This window comes from Sapajus apella, unplaced genomic scaffold (genome assembly GCF_009761245.1).
Source record: "Sapajus apella isolate SASKATOON/1434 unplaced genomic scaffold, GSC_monkey_1.0 scaffold23, whole genome shotgun sequence".
In the NCBI taxonomy this organism is placed as follows: domain Eukaryota; kingdom Metazoa; phylum Chordata; class Mammalia; order Primates; family Cebidae; genus Sapajus; species Sapajus apella.
The window spans coordinates 35,598,210-35,610,743 of NW_022436963.1; the positions used below are offsets into that span (position 1 = coordinate 35,598,210).

Genomic DNA, 12,534 nt, shown 5'->3' on the forward strand with positions numbered 1-12,534 from the left:
CCGAGGCGGGTGGATCACGAGGTCAAGAGATCGAGACCATCCTGGTCAACATGGTGAAACCCCGTCTCTACTAAAAATACAAAAAAAATTAGCTGGGCATGGTGGCACGTGCCTGTAATCCCAGCTACTTGGGAGGCTAAGGCAGGAGAATTGCCTGAACCCAGGAGACGGAGGTTGCGGTGAGCCGAGATCGCGCCATTGCATTCCAGCCGGGGTAACAAGAGCGAAACTCCGTCTCAAAAAAAAAAAAAAAAAAAGAAATTAATTTTTGCTTAAAGAATTTTTTTGATGGGCTCTGGACTACATGGCCTAACATTAAATCTTGGTTCTGCCTATTTTTAGCCATGTGACTTTGACCAGGTCACTTCACCTTTCAGAGCCTCAGTTTTCTTGTCTGTAAAACGGGTGTGGTAATACCGTCTTCCCAGGTTATGATAAGAACCTGGCCCACATAGGTGTTCACCCAGTACCAGCTTTTTTTTACAGCTATTTCAGTGTATTCATAAGCTGGGCATGGTGGCTCACGCCTGTAATCCCAGCATTTTGGGAGGGCGAGGTAGGTGGATCACTTGAAGTCAGGAGTTCGAGACCAGGTTGGCCAACATGGTGAAACCCTGTCTCTACTAAAAATACAAAAATTAGCAACATGTGGTGGGAGGCTGAGGCAGGAGAATTGCTTGAACCTGGGAGGCGGAGGTTGCAGTGAGCCAAGATTGTACCAGTGCACTCTATCCTGGGCAACAAAGCAAGACTCCATCTGTAAAAACAAAGTGTATTCATAGATAGTATTTATTGATTGAGAATATAGAACAACAGTAACCCCAGAGTGAACGAGAAAGCAGCTGGCTTTGGGGCTATAAGCAAGATGCTGGCCGGATGCTGTCCTTCTTCCTCAAGGACTCATTCTGTGTCTGTCAAAGGTGGCTGACTGCATCTGCCTGATGGCCCTAGACAAGCCCCAGGCTGTGCCTGTGGATGTCCACATGTGGCAGATTGCCCAACGTGACTACAGCTGGCACCCTACCACGTCCCAGTCAAAGGGCCCAAGCCCCCAGACCAACAAGGAACTGGGTGAGGAGAGAAAGTGGGCTGCAGGGCTGGCAGTGGGCTGGGATGGTGGAAACTTCTCTCTAGTCACCTCTCCCTCAGACCCTACCTCTGTTGATGGGTCACAGAAGGGGTCAGATAACAGCCTTATTACTTCTGATTTAGGAAACTTTTTCCGGAGCCTGTGGGGACCTTATGCTGGCTGGGCACAAGCAGTGAGTATACCTAGGTTTCCCCTTCTCCAGCCCAGACCCCATAGGACTTCTCCTCCAGCCCTAACCCAGTGGACTCTTCCACTACCACCACCGCAGGTGGCCCTAAAGGACTCTCCAGCCAGCCGTCCCAACCCCAGTGAACTCTCGTTGCCTTTGGCCCTGTTCCCCATGGACTCTTCCACCTCCCAACACTGTCACTAGTCCCACCAGCCCCGACCGCAGTGTACCCTCCTCCCCACACAGACTCCACCCTCCTACAGGTGCTGTTCAGTGCTGACCTGCGTCAATCCCGCCGTGCTCAGGAGGCACCAGCAAAGCGCAGAAAAGGTTCCAAAGGGCCGGAAGACTAGATGGGGCGCCTTGGACAAAGAAATTCCCCAAGCACCTTCCTCTCCATTCTGTCTCCCCATCCCTACCCAGTCTCATGTTGGGGAGGGGCCTCCCTGCAACTACCTCAAGGGCCAGGTACCCCTAAATCAAGCAGTTAGTTTGCACAACAAGGTAGGGTGGGGGCTGTTTGGGGAAACAGAGCCAAAGATGGTTTTATCTTCTTCCCTTTATTACAAGAAGGAACAATAAAATAGAAACATTTGTATGGAAAATGCAGTGAGGAATGCTGGGGAAGTGGGTGAGGAGGGGACAGGGCAGGGAAACTCCCAGTTTAGGGAGGGAAGGGGAGCAGGCTGCCCTCAAGCCCTCCCACATAGGGGATCCTGACCCAAGGTCCAGGGCCCTAGAGCTGGCGGGGCAGTGTGGGAGACAGTTCTGGGCCCGGCTCCACGCAGCAGTCTCGACAGCAGCAGCCAGCTGCTGGCCCTGCATGGGAAGAGAACAGAGCTGGCCGCAGGGGCAGGCCCTCCCTTCCAGCCCAGGTGCCTCTTCATCAACCACCCATGCCCTTCTGCAGAGCCTGCTCCTCACCCCCAGCTGCTGGTGTTAGCAGCTCCCCGTGGCTTGCGGTCTGCCCCTGCCCCTCCTGGCTGGTGCCCAGCTGCAGCTTCCTCATGTGCCGCACCACAGCCGTGGCATTGAAGGCTTGCTGTAGGCAGAGGGAAGAAGGGACTTTTGAGAGAGTCAAAAGTCATGGGGCAGGGGCGTAGTGGGATTCTTGCAATTGTTCTGTTATTTTCATTCAGATGTTATTTTACTGATTCCCCAAAAGCCCCTCAAAAACCTCTACAAGGCTTTGTTATATATTTATACACACATGCACATATGTTAAATATATGTATATATATAAAAATAGACACATAACTCTAACTCATATTAGTATGTAATAGCAAACGCTATATAGCACTGTGTGTCAGCTACTGCTATAAGCACTTTACATAGTAATTCACTTAATCTTCACAAGTCTTTGAGGTATGTGCTATTAATATCACCATTTCCTTTTTCTTTCTTTTTTTTTTTTTTTGAGACGTAGTCTCACTCTGTTTCCCAGGCTGGCGTGCAGTGGCATGATCTCGGCTCAGTGCAACCTCTACCTCCCAGCTTCAACCAGTTCTCCTGCCTCAGCCTCCTGAGTAGCTGAGATTACAGACACGCACCACCACACCCAGCTAATTAATATCACCATTTTTAAAGAAGCAAACTGAGGCACAGAAAGCTGAAGTAACTTGCCCAGGTGTGTGTGTGTGTGTCTAGTCAACATGTCCACCTAGCTATCCCACACACCATGTCTAAAACTAAAACCATGCCTCCAAGACATGTTTCTGTCCCTGTGATTACCATCTCAGTAATGGTACCACTGTCCACTCTGTTCACAACCACAAGCTTGGGCCAGCCCTTGACATCTCTTTCCCCCAATGTCCATTCCATCATCACGTCTTAGTTCCACCTCCTAAATGACCCCTGGATCAACCGTTATTCTCCACCCATGCTGCTACTACTGTGATCCAAACCTTTAACCTCTCCTGCCCGTATCTCTCTCACAGCCTCCTAATGGGTCACCCAGTCTTTACTCCACGCCATTCTCTGAGAGCTCTTTTTTTTTTTTTTTTTGAAACGGAGTTTCACTCTTGTTACCCAGGCTGGAGTGCAATGGCGCGATCTCGGCTCACTGCAACCTCCGTCTCCTGGATTCAGGCAATTCTCCTGCCTCAGCCTCCTGAGTAGCTGGGATTACAGGCACGCGCCACCATGCCCAGCTAAGCTCTTTCTTTTTTTTGAGAGAGAGTCTCACTTTGTCACCCAGGCTGAAGTGCAGTGGTACAATCTTGGCACACTGCAACCACCACCTTCCAGGTTCAAGTAATTCTGCCTCAGCCTCCCGAGCAGCTGGGATTACAGGCACGTACAACCATGTGCAGCTAATTTTTGTATTTTTAGTAGAGACAGGGTTTCACCATGTTGGCCAGGCTGGTCTCAAGCTCCTGACCTCAGGTGATCTGCCCACCTCGGCCTCCCAAAATGCTGGCATTATAGGCATGAGCCACCTTGCTCAGCCCTGAGAGCTGTTGCTATGCAGCAGATTCTTGCCTCAGGTTCTGCTGGGGCTCCTCAGTGCCCTCAGGATCAAGCTGGTGCTCCTCTTTGGCATCTGAGGCCCTAAGAGGCCTGGCCCCTATCTGCCTCTCCAACCTGGGCTCCTGCCTCTCAATCCCCTCAGGCCCTCCTGTCTGGCCAGGCTTAGCACTGGCACTTCCCTGAATGGCTGCAGACATTATTCCACTGTGCCTGGCTGATTGCTACTTCACTGACAGCTCTGTCGGGTCATCACCACATTTATGATCTTTCCTGGACCCCATAGGCTGAATCAGATGCCTCCTGAAGAATTATACCTTCTCCCTCAAGACTTGGAGGTGAGGGAACCTCTCTGGAAAAGGGAAGATATTGGGAGTGTTTGTTGAATGAATGAAGTTCTTCAGTAAGGATCCCTAGGCAGTTACTGTATGACTAGCTTGGTGCTAGGTGCTGTGCAAGCTGAGCATGGATAGGGATGGGGAGGAGTCCTGGGGAGGCTGGGACCAGAACTAGGGATACGGACTCACCTTCCACTTGCTCTTAGCAAAGTTCTTCTTGATCTGCTCACTCACCGACTGGTGGATATTCTTATCTAGAGCTGTATCGCCTGCAATCCTAGAATGAGGTTGTGTGATGGGCTGCCTTTGAGGGCAGAGGCAGACCTGGGGGCCCCAGATCCCACCCAGCTCACAGCTTGTGTGAATTCTCACCATGGGTGCTGCAAGGCCTGCTCACAGGTGAATCTTTTCTCTGGGTCCTTCTCCATCAAGTGCCGGATGAAATCTTTGGCTAAACCACCAAGACAAAAGCAAAGACTGACGGCATGATAGTGCCTGTGGACTCCCCAAGATACCCACTCCCTCAGGTCTGGCCTGGCATCAAAACAAGACAAAGAGGCCAGATCAGTCCGTGCCCTATCCCACCCTACCTGTGCTCTTCTTCAAATCCTCCCACTCCACCCCAAGCCTTCCAGCTCTTTCCTTTCTTAAGAAAAATTTGTTCTTGGCCAGGCACAGTGGTGAGGCCAAGGCAGGTGGATCTCCTGAGATCAGGAGTTTGAGACCAGCCTGACCAATACGGTAAAACTCCATCTCTACTAGAAATACAAAAATTAGCCAGGCGTGGTGGCGTGCACCTGTAGTCCCAGCTACTCGGGAGACAGGCGGAGAACTGCTTGAACCCAGAAGGTGGAGGCTGCAGTGAGCCAAGATTGTGTCACTGCACTCCAACCTGGGCGACAGAGCAACACTTTGTCTCAAAAAAAAAAAAGAAATAAAAATGAAAAACTTGTTCTTGAGTAATCTCAGTGTATTTATACCCATGCATAAACAATTGATAGTAGCTTCACAGGTTTGCTTCTTAATAGGGGGCACAAAAGGAGGGATGATAATGTTTATGGTGGTGTTTTAGGCATTAGAAGTCAGTAGGGGAAAAGTTTCAAATACACTATGTTTGAAGATTGAATGAATGAATGCCTAAAATTTCTCACTCTAGGAGCCAAGCAGAGAGAAGCGCCCAGGGTAGGGTGTCTGGTTTCAAAGACAGCTCTTAGTGTGGTGCTGGAGAATCAGACAGAAGGCAGGCAGGAGGGAGACCGCCCCCAAAGCAGGTGATGGAAGGACCAGAGGCAGGGCCCGGGGAAAAGGGAAAAGCCCCAAATACCAGAGTCAGAGATGTCGTCCCAGTAAGGAGAGTCAAACTCGTACTCGGCCTTCAAAATCTGTTCAAAGAGTTTGGCATCATTCTCGTCATAGAAGGGGGGGTAACCGCAGAGCCTGGGCAGGGAGAAACTCAACCTCGTTTCCACTTTCAGGTGCACCAATTGGCTCCAGGGTGGAGCGCTGGGGCAGTCCCAGGGGTCAGGCAGGACCCACAGGAAGGAGTTCCCCATGGAAACTACACAGCCCTGCCTGCCTACTCACTCCCCTTCTAGCTACATTGTCCTTTCTGTTCCTTGAATGTGTTGCCATCTTGCCATCCTCAGGGCCTTTGCACTTGCCATTGCCTCTGCCTACGCCACTCTTTCCCCACACCTTGAATGTCTGGTGGCCTCACCACTGAAACATCACCTCCACAGCGAGCCCTTCCCTGACCTCCCTACTGAAATGGCATCACCCCCATCTCCCTATCCCTGCTTGGTTTCTCTCCACAGTATTTATCTATTTATTTATTTTTTCATAGCCGTGTGTCACTACACAGCATTTATTTTTATCTCCTGACATTATTTTGTAGATTTATTTACTTGTTGATTGGCTGTCTTCCCTACTAGAAAGAAAGCTCCCTGAGGGCAGGCACTTTGTCTGGTTTGTTCTCTGCTAAATCCCCAGTGCCTGGCACAGTGCCTAAAACATAATATCTACTGAAGGAAGTAATATTAGTAATTGATTGGTAGAAGGAAGAAAGAAAGGGAAAGAAGGGGAGGGAGGGAGGAAGGAAGGAATAGCAAAGGGAGGAAGAGAGGAAAGCAGGCGTGAGAGGACAACTCTGGAGCCACAGCCTACCATGGCCAAGCCCCACTTACAGGATGTAGGCAATGACACCTATGGACCAGCAATCCACAGCCTTGCTGTAGGGCTTCTGGGCCAGGACCTCAGGGGCTATGGAGGGAAAAGGACATGGTGGTGACAAATCTCTGCCATTTAGCTCCTGGTTCCCCCCACCACCACCACCACAGCCCCAGCCCAGGGCCCTCCGCACCCACGTATCCCGGAGTTCCACAGGCGGTGGAGAGCACACTGCCTGGGTCCTCCATCTTGGAGAGGCCAAAGTCGGAGATCATGATTTTGGAGTCTTCATCCAGGCTGTAGTACAGCAGATTCTCTGGCTTGGAGGGCAGGAGGGAAGGGAAGGGGCAATCAGAGATGGTTAGAGGCCAGTAGAACCTTCTGCCTCTTCAAGCACCTTCTGAGAAATAATGGACCCCCCTAAAGCCACTGTGGCTTCATGGCTGCCATAGGAAAATCAAGGAGGTTCTCAAGAAGCCCAAAAATTTCAGGAAGGACAAGAGCCAAGAGAGTGTGAGAGAGAACTTTCTATAAACCTCAGGTGTGCACTAAGCCCTAAAGAAATTTTTGAGTGCCTACTATATGCCAGACCCTGGATTAGTGCTTGATTTAATGTCATCCTCACCGCATCTCTGCCAAGCCAGTCTGAGTAATCCCATTTTACAGATGAAGGAACTGATGCCTTCAGAGGCAAAGTGACTTGTCCAAGAACCCGTAGTTAGGGAGTAGCAGGGCCAGAATTTAAGCCCCAGTGCCCTTCTAGACTGGATTGAGATGGACTGCCAAATGTGAGCCCCATCGCTATTTCTGAGGAGTAGGATTTCAGGGATTTCTGGCCTTTTTCTTTTTCTTTTTGAAACTGAATCTTGCTCTGTCGCCCAGGCTGGAGTACAGTGGTGCAATCTCGGCTCACTGCAACCTCTGCCTCCTGGGTTCAAGTGATTCTCCTGCCTCGGCCTCGTGATCCGCCTGCCTCAGCGTCCCAAAGTGCTGGAATTACAGGCATGAGCCACCGTGCCCAGCCTCTGGCTTTTTTCTTTATGCTTTGCTGTCCCATCGAAGTTTTCTACAAAAGGGGAATAGGATTTTTTTTGAGACGGAGTCTCACTCTGTCACCTAGGCTGGAGTGCAATGGTGCAATCTTTGCTCACTGCAACCTCCGCCTCCCAGGTTCAAGTGATTCTCCTGCCTCAGCCTCCCAAGTAGCTTGGATTACAGGCACCTGCCACCACACCTGGCCAGTTTTTGTATTTTTGGTAGAGTCAGGGGTTTCACCATGTTGGCCAGGCTGGTCTCGAACTCCTCACCTTAAGTGATCCACCCATCTTGCCTCCTGAAGTGCTGGGATTACAGGTGTAAGACACCGTGCCTGGTTTTGCTTTTTTTTTTTTTTAATCAGAAAAAGACATAAAATTTTATTTGGATAAAATACTAGCACAATTCACTTTTGTGTTCATTTGAGTATCTGGACTAGAATGGGAGGAGGCAGTTTAAGGATTATAAGATCCACCTTGTAGATGGAAATCCAAGGCTCAGTGAGGGGGTGAAAGTTGTCCAAGGTCAGACAGTTTCGGGTTTGCAAAGGCCCCACCTCTGGGTACCCCAGCCCACCACACCTCATCGAGCCTCACCTTGAGATCCCGGTGTACAATGCCCAGGTCATGCAGGTACTTCACAGCATCCAGCACCTGGAAGATGAGGCGGCTGGCATCCCGCTCTGTGTAGAAGCCTTTTTCCACAATACGATCAAACAGCTCCCCACCCGACACCCTGCAACAGGGGATAGGGCAGTCTGGCCAAGAGGGTTGAGACAGCAGGAAGAGGTGTGTCGGCAGGGGGGCAGAGGTGGGGCCACTCACAGCTGCATGATGAGGTAAAGGTGGCCCCCACTCTCATAGATGTCATCCAGGGCTACAATGTTGGGGTGCTTGATCCTGAAAGGAGAAACGAGGTGGTTTAGCCAGGCATAGTGGTGTACACCTGTAGTCCAAGCTACTTGGGAACTTGGGAGGCTGAGGCAGGAGGATCGCTTGGGCCCAGCAGTTTGGTGCTGCAATCTGTTATGATTGCACCTGTGAATAGCCACTGTACTCCATACTCCAGCCTGGACAACAGAGTGACACCCTTAAAAAAAATCGGTCGGGCGTGGTGGCTCACGCCTGTAATCTCAGCACTTTGGAAGGCCAAGGAGGGCAGATCATGAGGTCAGGAGTTTGAGACCAGCCTGACCAACATGATGAAACCCTGTCTCTACTAAAAATACAAAAATGAGCTGGATGTGGTGGCATGCACCTGTAATCCCAGCTACTCAGGAGGCTGAGGTGGGAGAATGGCTTGAACTCGTGAGGTGGAGGTTGCAGTGAGCTGAGATGGTGCCATTGCACTCCAGCCTGGGTGACAGAGTGGGACTCTGCCTAAAAAAAAAAAAAAAAAAAAAAAAAAAAAGTGGTTTAGAGCTCAGGACAGCTTGCACCGCACCACTCCCAACACATACACACACACTGCCTGCAAACCTGGGTAGGACAAACCAAGGATCTAGGCCCCAAAGGGAAAAGCTGGCTTACCATGCTTGATTATCATTTCTTGGAAGGTGAGAGAGTAGGGGGATAGACACTGGGCTCTGGCACACACAGACCTGGGTCCAAATCCCGCCTCTGTCACATTTTGCTATTTGGGTGCAGGACTTTTCACTTCATGACAATGATCAATAATATGACTTTTTTTTTTTTTTTCAGCAGATGGAGTCTCCTGTGTTGTCTAGGATGGAGTGCAGTAGCTCTGCAACCTCGAACTGCTGGGCTCAAGTGATCCTCTTCTGTCAAGTAGCTAGTACCAGCAGGCTCACCACTGTGCTCAGATGATGTATGACTTTTTTTTTTTTTTTTTTTTTTTTGAGACAGGGTCTCACTCTGTCGCCTAGGCTGGAGTGCAGTGGCACAATCACAGCTCACTAAAACCTTTACCTCCTGGGCTCAGGTGATGCTCCCACCTCAGCCCCTTGAGTAGCTGGGTCTACAGGCACGTACCACCATGCCTAGCTAATTTTTATATTTTTTGGTAGAGACAGAGTTTCAGCGTGTTGCCCAGGTCACTGTTGAATTCCTGGGCTCAAACAATCCTCCTGCCTTGGCCTCCCAAAGTGCTGGGATTACAGGCGTGAACCACTGCACCCAGCCTGATATATGCCTCTTAAGAGTTTTCTGGCTAGGTGGTGGCTCACACCTGTAATCACAGCACTTTGAGAGGCCAAGGCAGGAGAATCACTTGAGGTCAGGAGATCCAGACCAGCCTGGCCAACATGGTGAAACTTTGTCTCTACTAAAAATACAAAAATTAGCCAGGCATGGTGGCACATGCCTATATTCCCAGCTACTGGGGAGGCTGAGGCAGGAGAATTGCTTGAACCTGGGAAACAGAGGTTTAAGTGAGCCGAGATCGCATCATTGCACTCCAGCCTGGGCAATAGAGTGAAACTCCGTCTTGCAGTGGCTCACGCCTGTAATCCCAGCACTTTGGGAGGCTGAGGTGGGCGAATCATGAGGTCAGGAGTTTGAGACCAGCCTGGCCAACACGGTAAAACCCTGTCTCTACTAAAAATACAGAAAAATTAGTTGGGCATAGTGATGGGCACCTATAATCCCAGCTACTCGGGAGGCTGAGGCAGGAGAAGCGCCTGAACCCAGGAGGCGGAGGTTGCGGTGAACTGAGATCATGCCACTAAACTCCAACCCAGGCAACAGAGTGAGACTCTGTCTCAAAAAAAAAAGGGAGTGGGAGTTCTGTGTTTACACATTTATCAGCCTCCCCCACCAGACATAAGCTCCCTGAATCCAGAGGCTTTGTCTTGATGGCCAGTGTTCCTCCAGCACCTGGTACAGGGTAGGTGCTAGATTTAATGTAACCTCTCTGAGCCTCAGTTTCTTCACCTATAAAATAAAGCCAATGGTAGTACTTCCCTCAAAGTGTTGGGGTGAGGATCATGTGAGATAATGCAGGTAAGGTGCTTGGCAGTGCCTGGTACAGAGTAAATATTCATAAGTGAACCAATAATGGTAACTGATTTTTTTTTTTGGAGATGGGAGTTTCCCTCTTGTTGCCCAGGCTAGAGTGCAGTGAATGGCACGATCTTGGCTCACCGCAACCTCTGTCTTCTGGATTCAAATGATTCTCCTGCCTCAGCCTCCTGAGTAGCTGGGATTACAGGCATGTGCCACCATGCCTGGCTAATTTTGTATTTTTAGTGGAGATGGGGTTTCTCCAAGCTGGTCAGGCAGTAATTGATCTTGATGGTGAGGAAGGCTCAGCTGTGCCACAGACTTGTCACATGACAAGTCTGTGACTGTATACAAGTCCCTTGTCCTCTCTGGGTCTCATTAGAAATGCCCTGTCCAGGGACTGGGAGTGGTGGCTCATGCCTGTAATCCCAGCACTTTGGGAGGCCAAGGTGAGTGGATCACCTGAAGTCAGGAGTTCGAGACCAGCCTGGCCAACAGCGAAACCCCATCTCTACTAAACATATGAAAATTAGCCAGGCATGGTGGCGGGTGCCTGTAATTCCAGCTACTATTCAGGCTAAGGCAGGAGAATTGCTTGAACCTGAGAGGCAGAGGTTGCAGTAAACCAAGATTGTGCCACTGCGCTCTAGCCAGGGGGACAGAGTGAGACTCCAACTCAAAAAAAAGATCTGCCCAGGATGGTTGGAAGCTCAGGGGAGAGATTGGAAGTGATTCTCTATAAGTTTTCCAGTGAAGACAGGAGGTTTCACATCAGCATGAGCAATTCATAGACCAGTTGGTTGTGGATTTAGTCAGGGGGTCAGCAGACAGGCATTTTTAAACTTGCTGAGTGGCTTTAATATGTGAGGGGAACTTGAGTAGGTCCAGAGACAAAACCAACTGAGATATGTGGGTTCGAGCCATGTTCAGGATGGATCTTTACACCTGATTGAACAGTTAAACCCCTGTTACTAAGCACTAGCATCTCCATCACATCTGTCATGTTAGCTGTGTGCCAGGTCCTTGAAATAAAGGACCTCTGATATTCCCCACAACCCTGTCAAGTGGAAATTGTGATCCCCATTTTATAAATGAGCAATTTGAGGCTTAGAGAGTTTAAATGACTTTTCCAAAGTAGGGAAGGAGGAGGATGGGAGGGCCAAGACACGGTCAACTTGGGGCAGGGAAAGGCTGTGGCCCACGCACTTGTGCAGGACAGCAATCTCATTCTCCATGCTTCCTTCCTTGCCCTCCAGGGCCTTCTTGGCAATGCATTTGATGGCCACCAGCTTCTGCGTCCTCTTATCTTCTGCCAGGATCACCTCCGAGAAGGCCCCCCTATGGGGAGAGGGGATTCACAAGGTGAAGAACTGGAACCCCAGCTTCCCTCCAGCCTCTCCTCCATCCCCTATGGGTTCTGTGACCACTGCTGGATCAAGGATGTGGATGACCCTCCCCAGTCACTCAACCATCCCCTGGTTCCAGAAGTGGTCACATGACCCAGGCCTGGTCTGTCAAAGTAGTCTCTCCCCTAACCACAGTAATTGGTCACGTGATGCAAGCCAGGTTACTTGGCACTTTGAGAATGGGGCTCCTGCTGAGCTGGTACCATGTAAACCTGGAGCTAATGGTGATCATCTTTTCCACCACTTGGGGAGAGCCTGCTTGGGAATGAAATCAACACAGAGGAAGTCCGACCTGAGAAATGGTCAAATACATTTCCTGATAACATTATGTGGGCCTCTGGATCCAGCCATGCCTGAAGTCTACACCTCAGCTTTTTGATTATGTGTGCAGTTGATTCATCCCTTTTTCTGCTAATTTGAGTCATTGCTAATTTAACACCCAGAACCTTAAAGAACCCTCAGCATCACCTGGGTACTTTTATAGAAATGCAAAATCTCTACTACTTTGGATCCTGTGTCAAAAAAAGAAAAGAAAAGAAAAGAAACGCAAAATCTTAGGCCTTGTCCCAGATTTACTAAATCAGAATCCACAGTTTAACAAAATCCTCAGGTGATTTGTATGCTCATTAAACTTTAAGAAGCAGTACTGGCTGGGCACAGTGGCTCACACCTGTAATCCCAGCATTTTGGGAGGCTGAGGCAGGTGGATCACGAGGTTAGAAGTTCAAGCTCAGCCTGGTCAATATGGTGAAACCCTATTTCTACTAAAAATACAAAAACTAGCCAGGTGCGGTGGAGAATTGCTTGAACCCAGGAGGCAGGGGTTGCAATGAGCTGAGATGGCGCCACTGCACTCTAGCCTGGGAGACACAGCAAGACTCCGTCTCAAAAAAAAAAAAAAAAA

At 49.8% G+C, this 12,534-nt stretch overlaps 2 protein-coding genes across 10 annotated transcripts in view; one reads left to right on the top strand and one right to left on the bottom strand.

The window, feature by feature from the left end:
* OGG1 (8-oxoguanine DNA glycosylase) overlaps positions 1–9,157 on the top strand; it is a 14,693-nt gene extending 5,536 nt beyond the window's left edge. For 2 of the 7 annotated variants that reach the window (XR_004272518.1, XM_032290611.1), the window contains 2 exons: positions 921–1,071; positions 1,213–1,864. Coding sequence is in view for 6 of the 7 variants with exons in the window: in XM_032290611.1 (XP_032146502.1) it covers positions 921–1,071; positions 1,213–1,463 (402 nt within the window). In the remaining variant the exon portion in view is untranslated. Of the gene's footprint in view, positions 1–920; positions 1,072–1,212; positions 1,865–8,964 lie in introns of those variants that run through there. The other 5 variants (XM_032290612.1, XM_032290617.1, XM_032290613.1 and 2 more) reach the window with 4 other exon arrangements.
* CAMK1 (calcium/calmodulin dependent protein kinase I) overlaps positions 1,800–12,534 on the bottom strand; it is a 15,199-nt gene continuing 4,464 nt past the window's right edge. For all 3 annotated transcript variants that reach the window (XM_032290619.1, XM_032290620.1, XM_032290621.1), the window contains 10 exons: positions 11,431–11,562; positions 8,089–8,163; positions 7,861–7,999; positions 6,423–6,549; positions 6,247–6,322; positions 5,388–5,500; positions 4,436–4,514; positions 4,253–4,340; positions 2,184–2,301; positions 1,800–2,078 (listed from right to left, as the gene is read on the bottom strand). In XM_032290619.1, coding sequence (XP_032146510.1) covers positions 1,996–2,078; positions 2,184–2,301; positions 4,253–4,340; positions 4,436–4,514; positions 5,388–5,500; positions 6,247–6,322; positions 6,423–6,549; positions 7,861–7,999; positions 8,089–8,163; positions 11,431–11,562 — 1,030 coding nt within the window. In that variant the 3' untranslated portion in view covers positions 1,800–1,995. The remainder of the gene's footprint in view (positions 2,079–2,183; positions 2,302–4,252; positions 4,341–4,435; positions 4,515–5,387; positions 5,501–6,246; positions 6,323–6,422; positions 6,550–7,860; positions 8,000–8,088; positions 8,164–11,430; positions 11,563–12,534) is intronic.